The 20224-nt window shown below is 48.5% G+C and overlaps 1 protein-coding gene across 2 annotated transcripts in view; it reads right to left on the bottom strand.

Annotated features, from left to right (window-relative positions):
• Positions 1-16056, bottom strand: part of FAN1 (FANCD2 and FANCI associated nuclease 1) — a 28095-nt gene extending 12039 nt beyond the window's left edge. Inside the window, exons 1-8 of one of the 2 annotated variants that reach the window (XM_060156976.1) lie at positions 15987-16056; positions 13896-15302; positions 11228-11368; positions 8361-8562; positions 6570-6803; positions 2122-2253; positions 1378-1486; positions 148-267 (exon numbers count right to left, since the gene is read on the bottom strand). In XM_060156976.1, coding sequence (XP_060012959.1) covers positions 148-267; positions 1378-1486; positions 2122-2253; positions 6570-6803; positions 8361-8562; positions 11228-11368; positions 13896-15150 — 2193 coding nt within the window. In that variant the 5' untranslated portion in view covers positions 15151-15302; positions 15987-16056. The remainder of the gene's footprint in view (positions 1-147; positions 268-1377; positions 1487-2121; positions 2254-6569; positions 6804-8360; positions 8563-11227; positions 11369-13895; positions 15303-15986) is intronic. The other variant, XM_060156971.1, reaches the window with a different exon arrangement.
• Positions 16057-20224: the final 4168 nt, after the last annotated feature.

Genomic DNA, 20224 nt, shown 5'->3' with positions numbered 1-20224 from the left:
TCAACCATAGCCCAATATAAAATAAAAGTTAAGAAAAAAGAAATCAACGTTCTAATTACATTTAGATTTTTAAGGTATTAACAGTTTGCTATATTTTTAAATGTATGCCAAACTGAACAAAGGCTGGGCGGCTCCGCAGCTGAGTACCGGCTCCAGGCGCTTCAGGTGCTGGTGCAAGTTGAGAGCCAGCCGGTCCCACCACCGACCTCTGCTGTCAGGACAGTACACTTTCTGGGACAAAAGGTTTTCAAGCTCCTTGACGGCTTCCTGTGGCAACAACAAGGGATGCGCATTAGACACCTACACACCAAGCGTCTGCCATTATACTGAGTAGTCAGGAAAATTGTCAAAGTCTATCTATACAGTATCCCTCTGCATTCTAAAGTAAGGCTCAGGACCCGGACTGCCAAGTGGGGCCCTGGGACATCCCTCAGGAGTGGCCTGAGCTCCGGAGGCGCCCCATGCTTCTCAGCAGGCCCCCCACCACCTTGTGCAGCTCGGCACTCTCTGCAAACCAGGTCGGCAGCACAGGCCAGACACGGTCAGACTCTGGGCAGGAGCAGTGGCTGGGCTGCAGGCCCATGTGCATCTGGGAACCCAGCCGGTCACAGGGCCGAGGCTGTGATGGGCAGGGGTCAGGACAGGAACGAGGGGGTCTTCACCCAAACACCCCACCTCAACAGGGGGACTTTATGGTCTAGGTTTACTGGTCACGCTTCATGTTCATCTTTGGTGGTTCCCGGATCTCTTTGAAGGATCTAACGCATCTCCCGAGAAAAAGGCACAAACCCCATAGACACACTCGCAGATTCCCCGAAGCCAACCCCACAGGGCCTCTGCGGCGGGTCCACAGACCCCTCGTGGGGGACCCACTGGCCCAGCCCTAGCACATTCTCTTTGTAAAACACCATGTTTCAATTACACAAGTGTCAACACAACAGAAGCTAACTCCAGCAATCTCACAATGTTTAATACGAGGAGGGATACGACTGAACTTCTCATTCGTGATTATAAATTATTTCCAGACCATCCACTACTGCTGCCAGGGAAACACAAGCAGAGGTGAGGTTTCTGCCTCAGGGGTTTGGGGAGACCCTCCCTGTCACACAGGGGGTTCTGACGGCGGCTAAGCTCCGGCTGCAGAGACCATCAGCAGCTCCCTGCGGAGCTCTCACCTGGCCATCCTGGCGCACAGGCGTCAGCTCACAGCTGGCGGAACAGCAGGTCACCCTCGGCCGTCTTCCTACCGACCAGGAGATAGCAGGTGCCCACGGGAAGCAGGCCCTCGTCGCATCACCGTGTGCTGACCAAGTACTTGGGAAAAGTCAAGAGCCAGCCCCCTCGCTAAGAGCCGGAGGCGGGGGCTTGTGCACTCACCTGGTACATGTGAAGTCTCTGCAGTATTTCAACGGTTCGGGACAAAATCCTCGTATAAACCCAACCAACGGTAAAACACCGGAGAAAGAGTGGCAATTTCTCGTGGTATCTAGAACAAAGACGTACGCCAGCAGTTTAGTGCTTTGTTTATGTGTTGTAAGACAGTCACAAGAAGTGACAGAGCAGACTGAATTCCTACCTTTTAAGAAGATATATTTGGAACACTGCCTGTCGTGGGCAGTTTTCTACACCACAAATCTACGCTCTCACAGCCACCCTTCCGAGGTCCCCCAGAAAGCGGTGTGAAATGAGGGCTGGAGGTCAGCAAACGCCCGCCCTCGGGCCAGACACAGGGCCCCCACCTGATTTTATACAAACCCAGCGTATATATACAAACCAAACGTGATTTCCACGCTTCTAAATGGTTAAAATAAGTCAAAAGGAGAAAAATAGTCTGTGGCCTGTGAAAATTACATGAAACTCACATTTCGGTGTCTGCAAACACACCTGCATTGGGACAGACCCACCCACTCGCTGGGGCGGGGGGTGCAGGCGCGCTCACAGCAGGACAGCAGAGGCCAGTGAGCATGTGGCTGGCAGAGCCTGACCGCCGCCTAGCTGGCCCTCCACGGAAGAGGCTACCAACCTCTGTCCGACAGGAACCCAAGTTCCTTAGTTGTTCTAAGCAGTTAGAACAACTCGGCTAGACAGTAAACTTTGACAGGGACCCGAGAACCACTTCACCTCAGGGACGGGTGGCCTTTCAGTCCGTCCCAAGCCTGCTTTGCACACCGAGCGAGCTCCCTGGCTTCCTCCCAGGCCCCGCTGGCCATCGCGGTGGAGATGTCGTTCAGCATGTGCGCGGCCGCTGCGTACCTGTAGGAGGCGGGGGGGCCAGGCCATCCAAGCTTCAGGGGTGAACGAGCACTGACACACAAAATTCCACATCCTGTCCACCACGTCTAACTCTGCTTTTGAAAATACGAGCGTTACATTTTACCTCGGTAATAATTTGACGTATTACCCCACGGGAGTGGCCTAGAAAAACTCAGACAGGCCACCCAACCGGAAAGATGAAAACACTCACACCGCACTATTACATAACACATCCCATTATATGCATGTAATACTGACCCGCGCTTCCTTTCTGACTTTTGATGCTCATTCATTCAGCAATCTGGCAACCTTGTAAACAGGTAACTGACTTCAGAATTACACACAAGCGTAGGTTTGGTCATTTAATCATTGAGCCAGAGGCAGACAGAGGGGTGCTGCCCGAGCTAAGAGAACTATTGGGGATTTTCAAAAATAACTTCAGGGACAGTCTTTGGGAGACGGCAATGCTGAAGTGTTATGAACACACTTCGGTGAAGAAAGACAACTTGCCAGCGCACCTGAGACATTCGCCCCATCAGTTCTCTAACGCTTCGAGGGCACAGTCATTGTGTTCTGGACGCACACTTAAAAGAAAAAGCACGCACGAGCAATATGTGCAAACACTATCACATAAGAGTAAAAGATGGATGTAGCACTGAATCACTTTGCTGCACAGCAAAAATTAACATTGTAAGTCAACCATACTTGAATAAAATAACGTTTTTAAAAAAAGAGTAAAAGAAAAGGCCTCTAAACATAAAAATTCGCTCATGAACGCTTCGATCTCACTCTCTTATAATGTGCAACTGGACAATTCTAAGGTCGATAAGGAAAGAGAAACAAGGAGAGGGCGCCCGGAGGTTGGCCCACCCGGCAGGAGTGCCCTCCCGCCCACCTGAACCAAGCCCCCTCTTCACGAGCCCATTGAGCCCAGCGCCAGCCCCACGGTGCCGCCATCGCCGCCTGCACGGTCACCAGCCCTCCCTCCCGTCTCCCAAACCTCCCCCCCAACCCCCGCACTGCCAAGAACAGCATCCCTCCTGCACCCCGATCTCTGTCTCCTGCCCTCCGTACACCTGGCTGAGAGCACGGCTTCCCCGCAGCCCCCCTCAAACAGGGACAGCTCTCCTCACTCAGGGCCCAGACGGATGGAAGCATCCTCCTCCCTCCCACCTCCGCCTCCAAATCCTCCTTTCCTCCTTGAAAGCCCCCACCTCCGAAGCCCACGCCTCCTCCTTGCGGGCACCTGCCAGCGCCCCCCACCCCTGTCCCTGTCCCCTCTGCCTTGGTCTCCCTGGGTCTCCCGCCACAATGGCCACGACTTCAGAATTCTCCACCTCCTTCCTCCCTGATAACACGATTCTCCAACCTCTTCTCAGCCACCCACGTGCCCGTGGCCACTGAGACCTTCTGTCCCCAATGGACCGAGTCACCCTCAAGATGCTGACTTCGAGCATCTCCTCCACTGATCCCCGCCCCCAATCCTTCCAGCTCGTTCACTGCTGACAGCAGCTCCCCACCTTCACCAAGGCCCCACCTCCAGCACGGTCCCTGTCCCAGCCATAGCGCCTCCTGTCCTGCAGGCCCACAGACCACGCCTGGGGAAGAACACACACCGGCCACAGCCCCACCCTGGTCGGGGTGCCCTGGCCGCTCACTCCTCTGGGCCTGCACCAACTCCCCGAATCGTGCTGAAGACGATCGCAGAGCCAGGCCGGCTGGTTTCGGCACGTGCTCGCACACCTCGGCCCAGCCCTGCTCGAGGGGTCCCCAGCCTCCACCACGGCAGCCTCAACCCTGCCCACACCCCGGTCCTCCCGCAGGTGCTCCAGGGTCCAGGAGGTCCCCTTCTCCTCCTCCACCGACTGCTTCTCCCTTTCTATGGGTTTATCTGCACGTGCACGTGCACAAACAAACACACACACCCCCCGAGTATCTCCTACCCTTAAGATACCAGGGAACTAGACCGCCCTGCCATCGCAGGCCGCCACAGCAGGGGCTGCTTCTCCGAAGCCCACTGGAACCGACCTTCCCCTCCCTGCAGTGGCTCCTGCGGTCCACCGCCCACCCCCGTGGACCATCCCACTCGACCTCACTGCCCTTCCTCCGGGCGTTCAATCGAGCCCCATCCTGACACACCTTCTTCTCCGGGTCCGCCCACCACACACAGCCCTGGTTCTGTGCCGCCGGGGCGGCTCCTCCGTGCTGCCCAGCCCCTGGGCGCTGGCTGCCAAGCTCCTTCCTCCTCTTCTCCCTCAGGGACCTCATCCCCGGCCGCGTGCTGGTGACTCCAGTTCCTCCCCAGGCCGACCTCCGTCCTGGGCTCCTGACGGCACGCCCAGTACCACACAGGGCAGCTTCAGTCATGGGGCTGGGGGCATCCCGCCCCCGGCATCCCAGCCCCCCCCCACGTCCCCCATCTCAGCTGATGGCGCCACCACCCGCACCAAAACTCACTCCTTTCCTCCCCACACATCTCGCACGTTCACTTCTCTACAGTGCCCGCCACTGCCAGCCCAGCCAAGACCTCCATCCGGACCACCAACGCTCAGTTAGTCTCCTGCCGACCCCCAGCCGCCACTCCACGGGACGCTTTTGTAAAACGTGCACCAGATCCCTCGCCTGCCTAAACCCCTTGCCCAGCTCCCCATCCAGCGGATATGACCCAGTCGGCTCACCGGGGCTCTGAGGCCCAGCGTCCCCTGACCTGCGGTCCCTGCCCAACCTCCCCTTCACACGGCCCCTGAGGTTCCGGCCAGAGGTCAGCAAGCTCTCTCCTGCCCACAGAGCCTGGGCGCGGGCACCCAGACCCCTGCAGGACCGGCTCCTCCTCATTCTCAAGCCTCAATTCCAACCTTTCGGGGACACTCTCTGCCTCACACTATCTACACAGGACTTCTCCAGCCTGCCCCGCAGTTATCATATTCTGTTTTCTTTCCTGTCTTCCCCAGTAAAGCGTAACCCCACGGCGGCAAAGACCCTATCTGTTCACACTGCAACTCCACCACCTGGCACGTAATAGGTACTCAACACTCAACCCATGGGCACTGAATAAATGAGAAAAGAAAAGAAAGGATCAATTATTTCAAGTACCAAGGTGGTGGGAAAGGTTCCTCAGGCCAGGTGTCACACTACTGGTGTTGTATAATCACCCTTCCTGAAGTCACTTCAACCAGATTTCATTTCCATGCTACAGCCCTCTGCATAACAAAAGAATGTTGACTTATTTTTAACATTTATAGGATACTACTTTCTAAAAAAAAGACATGATGGTTTATTTTTTCTCCCTAGCCTCCCCACTTTTGAACTTGTCAACCATGGTTTTGTCAACCATAGAACTGAAAAGCAACCTCCCTTAGATACGCGGTAATGATGACAATTCTACCACTAAGACGCACTGAGCAATCCCCAGAGGCCAGGCTCTAAGCACGCTTCACATATCAGCACAGATCTGTGGGAATGTACTATTATCTCCCCATTTTGCAGATGAGTAAACTGAGGCACAGAGTAGATTCATGGTTCATTAGAGAGACCGGAACCTGGCTTCAGAGTTCTCACCAAAGAGAATAGCACCAAGTCACTAAAAACAAAGATGTAAAAGGACATGAGACAAAAGAAAGCACAGTCAGAAGAAATATTCTTACTAGAAGATTTGACTAAAAAAGTTATTCTAACTGAACACAAACAGGATATTGAATTTCCTGATAACTATGGCAAAATGGGCTAAAATCAGTTTATACTGATCCTGTTTTGATACAATAATCTCAAGAGTTTATTTTTTAAAGCACATACTAGACAACACTTAAACAACTTTCCTAAAATCAAATATCAGAATCAATTTCTGCTAAATTTGAGTCATAAACCTTAAATCAAGAATCAAAAGTGAGGACTTCCCTGGTGGCACAGTGCTTAAGAATCTGCCTGCCAATGCAGGGGACACAGGTTCGAGCCCTGGCCCGGGAAGATTCCCACAGGCCACGGAGCAACGAAGCCCGTGCACCACAACTGCTGAGCCTGCGCTCTAGAGCCCGTGAGCCACAATTACTGAAGCCCGTGTGCCTAGGGCCTGTGCTCTGCAACAAGAGAAGCCCGCGCACCGCAACGAACAGTAGCCCCCGCTTGCCGAAACTAGAGAAAGCCCACGCGCAGCAACAAAGACCCAACACAGACAAAAGTTTAAAAATAAATAAATTTTTTAAAACAACGATTTTGGCTATGAACTCATGTTTCTGTTGTGGATGGCAAAAAATAATAACAAAGCCTTCTACATAAATTTTAAAATACACAGATTTCATAGAGAGCAAACACGCCCTTACCTGATGAGATCCTCTCTATCCTGGAAGATTTGGGTTTTCCGACTGACGGTATACCTGGGAAACTCCATGCGGCCAAGGTTGACCAGCAGCACCGTAGAAAGCTGGCCCTGCCCGCCACAGGCCGCCTCCTCCTCTTCCACCTCGTGGGTCAGTGAAAACAGCAGCAGGACCCGGGAGAACACAGCCCGGGGGTCTCTACACACTCTCAGAGACTGTCCTGCCCAGTCTTTAGCTCTGAAAAATACATGATATGGAAATAACTCTCTGGCTTTTAAGCATTTGGATGTCAGGATTTCACAAATTATTTCAAGCTAAACAGCATGCATTATTCTAAGCCTGAAGCAAATCTGCCACCTCCAACTGTGTGACTTAAAGCATTTCTTAACCTCTCTGGGGCTCAGAGCCCCACCTAGGAACACGGTGAAGATTAGATGAAATTGTATCTGCAAATGATTTCACGCACTGTTTGCCTCAATAAAAGAGCAGGATAGGGTTTACGCTGGTCCTGAACATGTGAAATACCAGGAAAACTCATAAAAGTGTTATCTATTTGACACTAGCAATTCTCAAATCTTGACTCCAGTGACACTTGAGATGAAATAATAGGTATTTATGTAGAACGTCGCTACCAAAGGCTCTTGGTAAGGCGGCATGTTAAGCCCAGGGCCCTCCGGCTCCAACAACTGCAACACCACACACGGCAGGGTTTCGCTATTGACATCCGGGCCGCGTAACTCTTTCCCGGGAGTGGGATGCCCAGGCTGTGAACTAGAGGATGCTCAGCTGCGTCCCTGGCCTCCGTTCACTAAATGTCTGTAGCACCCACTACCCACCTTAGTCAGGACAATGAAAACGACTCCAGACGATGCCGGGTGTCCCCTGGAGGGCACAGTCGCCCCCAGCTGAGAGCCACTGGTCTAGTGGAGGACCTCACACTTTCCTACCAGCCCAAAAGCCATTAAGTCAAAAGCAGAGTGGCATCCCTGGGGCGTGCAGAGATCAGTGCCACCACCAGAGCCGAGAGGACACAGGGGTGGGATTCCCATCACACCACCATTTACTTGAGGACCATTCACCGACAGAGACTGCCAGAAAACACCCTCCTCCTCCATCTCCATGCAGAGTCCCAAGGAGGTCCAGCGGACCGACATTCCAAACTCCTATAAGAATAGTAGTTAAAACTGCATTTTTCTTGAATAATAAAATATTAGAATTTGCCAAGGGCCTAGTGCCCCTAATCTCTTGCCTCCTGATTTTTCTTGGTCCTAGAAATCAGTGTGGTATCTTAAGAATTAGGAATAATAAACCAAGAAAGAATCCAGTCTTTATAATAATGGTTCACCGCCTTCTCAACCTAACTGCAATTGAAAAAGACAATTACAATCTAAAAATACGTACCACCCATCATAAGAGTTAATGTGTGCTATCAGGACTTTCCTGGTGGCGCAGTGGTTAAGAATCCACCTGCCAATGCAGGGGACATGGGTTCAAGCCCTGGTCCGGGAAGATCCCACATGTCATGGAGCAGCTAAGCCCATGCGCCACAACTACTGAACCTGCGCTCTAGAGCCCACGAGCCACAACTACTGAGTCCTCATGCCACAACTACTGAAGCCCGTGCACCTAGAGCCCGCACACCGCAACAAAGAGCAGGCCCCGCTCTCAGCAACTAGAGAAAGCCCATGCGCAGCAATGAAGACCCAACGCAGCTTAAAAATAAATAAAAATAAATAAATTAAATACATGCTATCAACATTTCAAATGTTTTTACTATAACAATAGCCACAAAACCTTTTCAAAATCACTGCACCAATGCCAGGCTGATTCTTGCGCCAAGTGCAGACTGAAGGCTGTTTGGCCAATTTGAGAAACGCATTCACCAGCTGCTGCTTCTGCCCATTGGGATTCACCAAGTGGAAGGTCTTTGCCAGGGCTTTCAGTTCCGGAGCAGAAAGGAGCTCGAGCACCTCAGACAGTTCTTGCAACTCAGATTCTGAAATATTAAAAAAAAAAAAAAAAAAATTTAAAGTAGTTTTAAATAAGCTTACTGTTTTCTAGATTTATTTACTTTAAGAAGAAAATTCACATGCAAATAAAATGAAATGCTACTGTAGAAATTTTAGTTTGCCAAACTGATTGTTAAAAATTACGGAAAAGAGGTATTTCACAAAGGCTATAAAACAACAGAACTTCTCAAAGAAAATCTGAATAAAATAAAGACCCACATGGATAGCCACTGGTACATCGCTCACAACAGAACCTACGGCTGGGCCTCTCCAGAGCAGGTCAGAGTCAACTGTTCATCAGCTGTCCTCTCTCCACACAGGCCTGGGGCTGAGAAGACTTTCATGGGGTCACTTGCTCGGCACACATGTGTGTGTCACACTATTAGGGGACCCAGACAGCAAGCCTGACCCCCGGGATGCAGCTGAATCAGAGCTGGCTGGTCTCTGGCTTCACTGCATCCACAGCTTAGGGCAGGGCCATCTTCCTCCAGGCAGCAAGTCCTCACTGGGTGTACACTGCCTGCCAGGTAGCACCTGCCCATGGCATACAGTGAACAAGCTGCATCTGTGCCCACAGGGAGCTTACCTCCTAGCATAATAAATGTCAGGGGTGACAACTGCTACAAAGAAACACAAAGCTGGCAGCAACATGGACGGACCTAGAGATGATCATATTAAGCGAAGTAAGTCAGAAAGAGAAAGACGATTACCATATATCACTTATATGTGGAATCTAAAATATGACACAAATGAACATATCTATGAAACAGAAACAGAATCACAGACACAGGGAACAGACTTGTGGTTGCCAAGGGGGAGGCGGGTGGGAGGGATGGATTGGGAGTTTGGGATTAGCAGATGCAAACTATTATGTATAGGATGGATGAAAAACAAGGTCCTACTGCATAGCACGGGGAACTATATTCCATATCCTGTGATAAACCATAAGGAGAAGAATATAAAAAGAATACATATATGTATAACAATCACTTTGCTGTACAGCAGAAATTAACACAACACTGTAAATCAACTATACTTCAATAAAATTTTTTTAAATAAATAAATAAAAGGAGGAAGAATGAACTAGGAAAAAAGAAGAAAGAAAAGCAAAGCTGGGCAAGGCAAAATGGACTGGCGGGAGGTGGCCGTATTTGACACTAGGTGGTCACACAAGTCCCTGATGAGGTGACACGGAGCAGAGCTGGATGACATGAGGGGGTGAGCCGAGTGGGAGCAGGCACAGGCTCTGAAAGAGGGGTGCACTCAGCCAGAGCACCCAGGGAGCAGAGTGAGGGGACGGCCAGGGCTACACCCCACTGGGCTGTGCAGACCACGGTGGGACCTGGGCAGGACTGAGGGCAGCGTTAGGCCACTGGGGTTCTGCTTTTGTTGCTTAACTGTCATTTAAAGGTAAGTCAAGGCTCAGGGCTTCCCTGGTGGCACAGTGGTTAAGAATCCACCTGCCAATGCAGGGAACACGGGTTCGAGCCCTGGTCTGGGAAGATCCCACATGCCGTAGAGCAACTAAGCCCACGAGCCACAACTACTGAGTCTGCGCTCCAGAGCCCGCGAGCCAACGAAGAGTAGCTCCCGCTCGCCACAACTAGAGAAAGCCCGCATGCAGCAACGAAGACCCAACGCAGCCATAAATAAATAAATAAATAAATTTATTAAAAAATAAATAAAGGTAAGTCAAGGCTCACCTGGCTTGCCTGTTACAGCTGTAGATTTCTGGAACCTGCACCTAATCTTCCAGGTCAGGTGAGGACACAAGCTCTCCAGTGCCCCTGATGGCCTGATGTGAGGGAACCCGGGGTCCCGCTGCCTGATCCCTTACAAGCCCTCACATCCACGGAGCCTCCAGGCCTCTCCCCCAAGGCTCCCCACTCCCCCCAGCCAGGCCCACCACGTCACCCTAACTGCACTTACTTACTGCTCTGCACTACAAACTCTGCCGCACAGAAACCGTCTGGCTTTGGCTTGATTCCCCTATTTCAGTCTAAACGGTGAACAACTTGAACCCAGGACTCACATCTTTCATCCTCCTTATACCCACGTTTCCAGTACAATATTGTACTCAACACATGTAGGGACCTAGTGAAAGCTACTGATGAGACCACCAAGGTTACCTCATATTCACATGGGCTTACATCAGTGAAATAATTCCTGAGACAATCAACCTACAAATTATAAGAGCTGCCTGTGTGTGCATGGGGGGGCAAATTAAGGTTTTAGAGGCGATACTAGCTTCAAACAAACCAGCTTTGTTCCATCATAAAGATGAGAAAACTGGGTAAGATGAGTCAAGCTCCTGCTGGAAGGAGAGCCAGGAGGGATGAGTTTCCCCTGTGGACCCAGACACCCATCTATCCCTAGGTGACTTTACGGGACTAAGCCTGGGACCATCAGAACACAGCAGCAGGCAATCTTTTGTTATCCTAGGAGTCTTAACTCAGGCTGAGGATGGCTTTAACAACACATGAATAATTTGTTGTCCTAAGAAGATTCAAAACTCAATTTAAAAAGACATACACAATTACTATTTACCAGGCACCAATCAGGAGACGACACCAAACTAACATCACCCTCGATTTGCAGAAACTGGATTCCCTACGTCGGATTTTCAATTTGGTTCCCCTGGACAAACCGTACCCGTCTGCAGGAAGCCTGCATGCGTCAACTCTCTAACCACCGGGGTTAAGTCAGCGGAGATCTCTTCATATTCCAGTTTGTTCATCTTAATCCAGCCGAATTTACGTTGAAAAAGTCTGACATATAACTTCTGACCGCTAGCTGCAACAAAGTTAAGAAAAATAGTGAAAAACCTTCTATTTCTTCTCGAAAACATATACTATAATTTACTTTTGTAAACTGAGGTGAGTAAAACAGGCTGTTAGAAATACACAGAGGCTGACTCAACCGATCTTCCAAGAAAATCATTTTCTTCCTTAGGAAGACGTAACTTATTTTAAACACAGAGTCCCGTGGCGATGTCTCCTTGGCCTGTATGCCTGTCACTGCAGGACAGGAGAAGCATGAGGACGCAAAGCCAGCCCTGCCCCCCCAGTTGTGCAAGTCTTTGGAACTGAGACTCCCTTTTCTCTTCTATTATAAAAGGGAAGGGGGGGTGGGCAGTAACACCATCTTCCCAAAGTTGGTGAAAAGATTAAACACGATGAGGTATTCAATAATTAGTGTATAAACCATAAAAAAAGTTCCAAAGTTGGTAATGATTATAGGCCATTTAAAAACCTAAGACCCGGGTTCCCCACTTTCTAGTCAACATTTCTACTCCCTCAAGAGAAACCCCCCAGGGTTCCCGTTATTTTGTTCTCTCCTTTCGGTTTAATATGCATTATTCTATTTTTGGCTGAAAATCATCTGAAAAGAATTTTCCAAAAAAAGTCTAGCTTTGGTGGGGTGGCCATCTCTAAGGCAGTGATCTTCACCAAGCTATTTAATTAATCTGGTCTCAAGTTTTCCTATTACCCAAATTATCTTTAAATTTCTAACTCTAAAATGGTATGGGGACTTCCCTGGCGGTCCAGTGGTTAAGACTCCAAACTTCCACTGCAGGGGGCGTGGATTCGATCCCTGGTCGGGGAACTAAGATCCTGTATGCTGCATGGCGCAGCTGAAAATTTTTAAAAATAAAATAAAATGGTATGACTGTATTTGTTACATCTTCAACATTTATTTCCCTTTTTTCTTTAAAGAGGCAAAATCGACTTGCAGTAGTTATTTTTACAACAGAGACACTGTAGATGATTCTCTGTGGAGAGCAAGGCATAAGAATCTGCAGAACTTACACTAGGAAACTGCTCCTACTTCTCAATCATACTGAAGCCAGGGGCCACCAGCTATTCAAACAATTGCTCACATGAATGCAAGCAGCACCCAACCAAAGATCTGTGACCACCCCGGATACGACAGTCAGTGGGGGTCATTCACACCCACATCGGGGGAGGCCAGTGCAAGTAGAGATGGAAGCTGTGTGGACACTTTATAAACTGTGCAAAGGGCTTCCCTGGTGGCACAGTGGTTAAGAATCCACCTGCTAACGCAGGGGACATGGGTTCGAGCCCTGGTCCAGGAGGATCCCACATGCCGCGGAGCAACTAAGCCCGTGCGCCACAACTGCTGAGCCCGCAAGCCACAACTGCTGAAGCCCACGCGCCTGGAGCCTGTGCTCTTCAACAAGAGAAGCCACTGCAATTAGAAGCCCGCGCACCGCAATGAACAGTAATCCCCGCTCGCTGCAACTAGAGAAATCCCACGCGAAGCAACGAAGACCCAATGCAACCAAAAATAAATTTATAAAAAAGAAAAGAAAAAAAATTTTTTTATTATGTTAAAAAAAAAAGAACTGTGCAGAGAAGTATCACCCACATGTTAAAAACTAACACAAGCAGAGCCATAGTTTCCTTGTGTGAATGTAAAACCGAAGCCTTTCTCTTAACCATTATTGGTAACACTCAGGATTTCTTTTTTTTTACTCTACTGGGACTCAGGCCTGCTACTATTACTAGAGGTCAGCGTGGCCCCCAAGTAAGCTTTTCCTACTCAGGAGGTACTCAGTTGCACAGAGCCATCAAGGCCCTTTGGATGAGCAGCCATCAAGGCGGGTGGGGGGGGCGCTCTTGCTCCAAACCTGCGCTATTGGCTCACAGCCACCACCGGCTGCCAAGGAGCTGAGGCATGTTTTTAAACGTACTAATTTACAAAATTTAAAAAGACCAAAAAAGTTTTTAATGTACCAATTTAGCTTGAAAGTTTCCACTTCCTGCACACCCTGACTTTAAAAGGTAGAGTCCAGGCAACTAAAATATTGTTGGAGGAAAAAAATATGCCTGAGTATACCTTGGTTTGTTTTTTCCCTGTATTTTATTTTCACTTTTGAGGAAATGGCCTGCAAAAACAACAAAACCACCTAACAGTCAGCTTGATTACGTGCCCGAAATGCAAAGTACACTCTCCTAAATCACACTGTATTTTTTTTTCTAATCTGGGAAAGGTTGTTTTACAACCATCAAATATACAAAAACAGGACAAACAGCTGCTTCCAATACAACCAAAGTACAGCTTGTAAGGATGATACTGCAGAAGCAGACATCACCAGGCCCAAAAATCTTGTCTCTTTTACAGGCATATCTTTCTCTAGATGAACTCTCATTGGCTGTGGGTCCCATGAGTACTCCCAGGGGACTCCCAAAACCACACTGACTGCTTGTGGTCATGAGATTTCTGCCTATCACATCTCAGACCAAATCAGGGCAGCAAAGCGGAAACAAAGCCTCCAAAGCAAACAGGTTCAAGATACCTGATAATTGATGAAATTTACTTATAATGCCCTTCTCGTGCTCATCAAAGAGCATCCTGTCTTCTTCATTCTCAAACACGGCTTTCAGCACCACGAGGAAACTCCGAAGGTAGTAAGGATGGTCCGGTGGTGCTGGACTTGTTACACGGGAAACATCACAGCTTGACCCCTGCTCCAAAGGAATTCGGTCAGTGCTTTCATTCTTTAAGCCACTGTCACCTTCTGGAGGAAGTGCTTGGCTGTCACTCCATATAGAAGCATCGTGTGTAGAATTATGAGATTTTGCCTCCCAATGTGATGACTGGGATGGAGCTTGTGAAACAAAAGTCATTTTTACCTCTTCACAACCACCTGCTTCACAGTTTTCAACACCTTTATCATCTGTTCCTTTGATACTCTCCTGCTTTGCAAGATGGTCCTCTGAAGCAGACTTTAATTTATGTCCAAGAGTTAAATCTGGTGAAAGTAACACGGGAGCATTATCTGAGAAGGTGGGGGTGAGAGTTGATCTCCCACATTCTTGTGCAGCCGTTAGGCCTTCAGCTTCCATTATTGTAGAGCCTCCCACAATATGTTCGGGAGTGCTTGGTTCCTCCAGAGAATTACAGGCAAACATGTTTTCCTTTTGAGAACTATTCTCCAAAAGCTGATCCTGGCCTTCCATCTCTGAACACTGATCCACCAGGCTCCTAACCCCTGTGGACGAGAAACTCTGTGGACTCTGATTGGCGAATCCCTCATTCTTATCTATTGATCTTTTAGCCTTTATGTATCTTCTGGACAATTTAGATGACAGGCTTCCCAGAGGGATGACTTTCACATTATGATGTCTCAGCCCATCTTGATTTCTGCACACTGCGTCATCATTACTCTTAAAATAGGGGCTGGTCTGCTGTTTTATGCCCATTTTTGCTGAATCACTTTGGCCAGGGGTTAAATTGATCTTTGATGGTGACGACTTCTCTGGCGTTACATCTTCTAAGGCAATATTGGTCAAATCTACTGTGGACACATTTGAACTTAAGTCAACATGCCCAGGGTCAGCTGGAGTGATGTCACCGTTGTTAGCACACATTTCATCAAGGTGACGGTTCAGGTCATATCTTGGCACCATTTTACTACAAATGGGGCAGGCAAGTTTAACAGGTGGTACATTGTTAAAAAACGCAATAATAGAGTTAGATTCATTTTTTTTAGTTTTGCTGCTTGATAAACTTCGAGGTCTTTTTTTTGAGGATTTCCCTACAGACATCATGAGTATTAGAAAAGCTGGGTGTTTCAAGTAGTAAAACACAAGAAATCAGCAGGAAAAGATAGCAATGATTTACTTTTACTCCCCTGAATTGAAATGATAAAAAGTAGGATTCTATTGGACTTCATGTTATTCATTTAGTCAGTTTCTTCTCCCTACAAAATAAAACGCATGTGGATTAATAGCATTTTATGAATTCCACAACAGAGGGGGTAAGCTCTAAAACGTGCAATGGCAGAATCCCATGGGATGAGAAAAACCCTGCGCTTGGAACATAAGACCAAGGCCTACTCTCAGCTGTCCACGCGACCTCAAGTGTGTCCCTTAGCCGAGAAATGACATGGGGATAAGTTCTAAGACTTCTCTTTAAGATCGAAAATCAGCCGTTTTAAAAAGGGAACATCTGACTATGCCAGGTCCTTTTTTAAAAGCACCGCATCATTAACTTTTTCCAGGAGAGAGAATGCCTATTCCGCCCTCACAGGCCTGCACAAAGAATCGCCCAAAGTCTCGGGCATCTGTCCAATGCTTGGACGCCCCCCCGCCCCCGCCGCCCCCCGCAGCTCTGGCCGCCGAAACTAAGGCTCGGACTCAGACACGCCCGCCCTCCCCGCGGGGCCGCGACCGCACACCTGGGATGCGCACCTGAGATGTGCACCTGGGGCTCCGCCGCCGGCTCGGCTGACCTCCTCCCGCCCCCTCCCTCCCTTCCTCCCCCCCTTTCTCCCCTTTCTGTCCCCGCCCCCACCCCCTCCCGGCCTCACCGCCCCGAGCCGCCAGCTCTCCCCACCTCCCGCCCAGCGCCCGCGACCCCGGCCCGGCCGCCCCATGCGTCCTACCTGCTCCGCGCGCCAGGCATTCCCAGCCGATCCCCGCGGCTCGACCGCCACAGGCTCAGTCAGAGGAGGCTCGAGCGATCGATCGCCCCTCCCTCCCACTTTAAAGGCATCCCGGGTCCAGGGAGGCTTACCCGGTGGAGGCCAACCGAGACTCTGCCCCTCCTACCCTCCGCACCTGGGGGAGGCGGGCCGCCGGGAACGTGGGCAGGTTGCTGGTCGGGGTGCATTTGGAGTCCGAGGAAACCGGCCTCCTGGGAGGAGACACAGGCGTGGACTCGCCTTAGCCGGAAAGCGCGTGCTGGGGTTCCCGGAGGAGATGCCGTTCGCCGCCTGAAGCAGTAAATTTAAACATAAATGTTTCCTTTGCAATAGATGCCCATAACCTCAAGAGCAAAGAAATAGATCAAGAACAAGGACCTACTGTGTAGCAGAGGGAACTATATTCAATATTATCTTGAAATAACCTATAATGGGAAAGAATCTGAAAAAGTATATATACTTTTATACTTATATATATATACATATAAAATTACTTTGCTGTACACCTGAAACATTGTAAATCAACTATACTTCAATTAAAAAATAATAAAAGAATGATAAAATGTAGTCAGGTAATTAGGGAGTGGTGAGTTTGGATATTTCTTACATTAAAATGTAGTTTTCTTTGTGTCAATATAGTTTAATATAGCCAGGTTACATAATTTAAAATAAGGGCCATGGGGCTTCCCTGGTGGCGCGGTGGTTGAGAGTCCGCCTGCCGATGCAGGGGACGCGGGTTAGTGCCCTGGTCCGGGAAGATCCCACATACCGCGGAGCGGCTGGGCCCGTGAGTCATGGCCGCTGAGCCTGCTCGTCCGGAGCCTGTGCTCCACAACGGGAGACGCTACAGCAGTGAGGGGCCCGCGTACCGCAAAAATAAATAAATAAAATAAGGGCTATGTTTAACAACGGCAAAATTACTGAAAGTTTATCAGTCAGCGCTTGAGTGCTGATGTCAGCTGGTTCCAGCACCCCCTGACGGTGACCCGGATGGAAGCTTCCTGAGCGCGGGGCGCCTGTCTATGGTCCTTTACCACCGCCTGCAGCAGCGGCCAGCACTGTGTGATTACTCCATAAATATGTGTCAAATGAATGCATGAATAAATGAGCAAACCAAAGAGAAAATGGACGTGAACAGGGAATTCATCGACAAATATGTATTGAGTGCCTCCCTCGTGCCAGGTAATGTCCTTGGCTCTGAAAATATGGCCGTGAACAGAATGAGGACTGGGGGGGAAATCCTGCCTTCATGGAGAATTCATTCTGATGGAGGAAGATAGAGAAAAAACAAAATATACGTAAATTATGTAGAGAGTTTAAAAGGCGAGTACTGATTAAATAAAATTCCTATTTTATGGCAAGATGAGAAAAATTTAAACATAAATGTTTCCTTTGCCCATTTGGGCCTCTGCATTAGTATTGTGTATTCTGCATCTGCATTAATCAGACCTCCTTAGGAGATAACATTCCTTTTTAATCTCATCAAGGGTCACAACTCCTTAGGAGAAAACCTTCCTTCTTAATCTTGTAAGGGGCCACAATGACCCATGACCACTACTCACTTGGTATAGATCTAGACTGTGTACACTGTCAGTAATACGTCATTTAAGGTACAGCCCTGTGTCTCAAAAACTTACATAACTGTGCCTTAACCTCTAACAGGCAGAACAGTTCTCGGAGCTTTCTGAGAGGCTATTCCCGGGTTATAATCCTCAATTTGGCTCAGATAAAATTTTCTATTTCTTTTTTAGATCGACTGATTAATGTTTTCATCGACGGTGCTTTGAAGAGAAATCAAGCAGAAACATCGTGGTGGGGGGCGGGAGGGGCATTACAGTTTGAAAGAGCGGTAAGGAAAGGCCTCACTGAGAAAGTACTATCTGAGCAGACTTGAAGGAGGGAAGGCAGTGGATGTTCCAGAGAGGAGAGTTGTAGTCAGAAGAAACAACCTCAGGGAGTGTAACAGAGAGGGTGCCCCAAGGTAGAAGCTCGCCTAGCAAGTCTAAGGACACCCAGAAGGCCAGGAAGACTGGAGCAGAAGTGAAGGAAGAGAGATAGCAGAGGACAGGTCTTGTAGGGCAATGGTAGTGAACTTTTTTCTGTAAAAGGCCAGGTAGTCAATATTTTAGGCTCTGCCAGCCATAGGGTCTCTGGTCAAAGTCTGCAGTGTGCAGTGTGAAAGCAGCCATAAACAGTACATAACAAAAGAGTGTGGCTGTGTGCCAATAAAACTTTATTTACAAATAGAGTCAGCTGACCAGATTTGGTCTCTGGCTGTAGTTTGCTGACACCTGATATAAGGCCTTGTACATCATTATATGGATTTTAGCATCTGCTTTGAGTGTGTTCAGCAACATATGGTTGGGGTAGGGGAGGCAGGGAAAACAAAAGGCGAATGGAGTAATCCAAGGACGGTGGTGCCTGGGGTTAGCTGATAAAAAGTAGTTAGGAATATTACCCAGCCATGAAGAAGAATGAATTGATGACATTTGCAGCAACATGGGTGGACCTAGAGATGATCATACTAAGTGAAGTAAGCCAGACAGAGAAAGACAAATATCGCAGGATATCACTTGTATGTGGAATCTAAAAAAAAAATATAAATGAACTTATATACAAAACAGAACAGACTCACAGACACAGAAAACAAACTTATGGTTACCAAAGGGGAAAGAGGGAGAGGGATAAATTAGGAGTTTGGGATTAGCAGATACACACTACAAGATAGATATATATACAAAATAGATAACCAACAAGGACCTACTGTATAGCACAGGTAACGATATTCAATATTTTGTAATAATCTATAAGGGAAAAGAATCTGAAATATATATATATATGTATAACTGAATCACTTTGCTGTTCACCTGAAACTAACACAACATTGTATATCAACTATACTTCAATAAAAAATTAAAAAAATGAAGTAGTCAGATTCTGGATACATTGAGAAGGTATAACCAACAGAATTTGCTCATGGTAGAGAATGTAAGGTATGAGAAAATTCAAGGACTGCTCTTAGGTCTTTGGCCTATCACCTGGGAGGATGAAGGGGAAAGGTTTAGAGTTCAGTTTTAGATGTGTGTCTTTGTCCATTCAGGCTGCTACGACAAAATACCACAGATTGAGTGGCTTATAAACAATGGAATTTTATGTGCCACAGTTCTGGAGGCTAGAAGTTTGAGACAGGGTATCAGCATGGTTGGCTAAAGGCCCTCTTCTGGATCCCAGACTTCTCACCATGTCCTGACATGGTGTAGTGGAAGGAGCTAGGGAGCTCTGGGGGGGGTCTAAGGACACTAATCCCATTCATGAGGGCCCCAGACTCATGGCCTAAGCAGCTCCCAAAGGCTCCATCTCCTCACACAATCCCAAAGGGCAGTAGGATTTCAACATATAAACCTGGGGAAGGGGAGAACACAAACATTCAGACCACAGCCACGTGTAAGTTTGAAATGCCAGTTAGACATTCTTGTGGCTAAAAGATACTTAAATTTATTAACTAAATCAGGCCAGGAAATATAAATTGGGGAGTCATCAGGGTCTAGATGGTATTAATTTACGGCACCAAGGAATGACTGTGGATAGAGAACTGAAAGGTCAGAAGGCTGGACACTCTGATAAGAACAGGAGGGAAGGTGAGGATGAGGCAGCAAAGGAGTCTGAGCTGCACCCAGAAAACAGGTGTGTGGTATGTGCTGAGGATCAGGGGGTGTCGGATGCAGCTAGAAGGAAAGTGAGGTGAGGTCTGCAAGCAGCCATAGATCCAGCAATGTGGATGGCACTGTTACCTGACAGAAGCCAAAGCTGTGGAATGGTGATTGCAGAGGATTCAAGAAAGAGTGGGGAGACAGGAATTGGAGACAATGTGGGGACCCATTCAGTACCCTGGAGTTTGTGTGAAGATTATTTTTGTTTGTTTGTTTTTTGGTTTTTGCGGTACGCAGGCCTCTCACTGCCGTGGCCACTCCCGTTGTGGAGCACAGGCTCCGGACGCACAGGCTCCGCGGCATGTGGGAATCTTCCCAGACCGGGGCATGAACCCGTGTCCCCTGCACCGGCAGGCGGACTCTCAACCACTGCGCCACCAGGGAAGCCCATGTGTGATTACTTTAAGCTGAAGACATTGGGATTCAACAGAGGCAGAAAGAAGCCTTCTAAGAGCTTCTTTTTCCTGATGGAAAGCAAAAACTTCTGGG

Source organism: Lagenorhynchus albirostris, chromosome 1, assembly GCF_949774975.1.
Source record: "Lagenorhynchus albirostris chromosome 1, mLagAlb1.1, whole genome shotgun sequence".
In the NCBI taxonomy this organism is placed as follows: Eukaryota; Metazoa; Chordata; class Mammalia; order Artiodactyla; family Delphinidae; genus Lagenorhynchus; species Lagenorhynchus albirostris.
The sequence above is the reverse complement of the archived record's forward strand: the minus strand, read 5'-3'. Positions and strand labels throughout refer to the sequence as shown.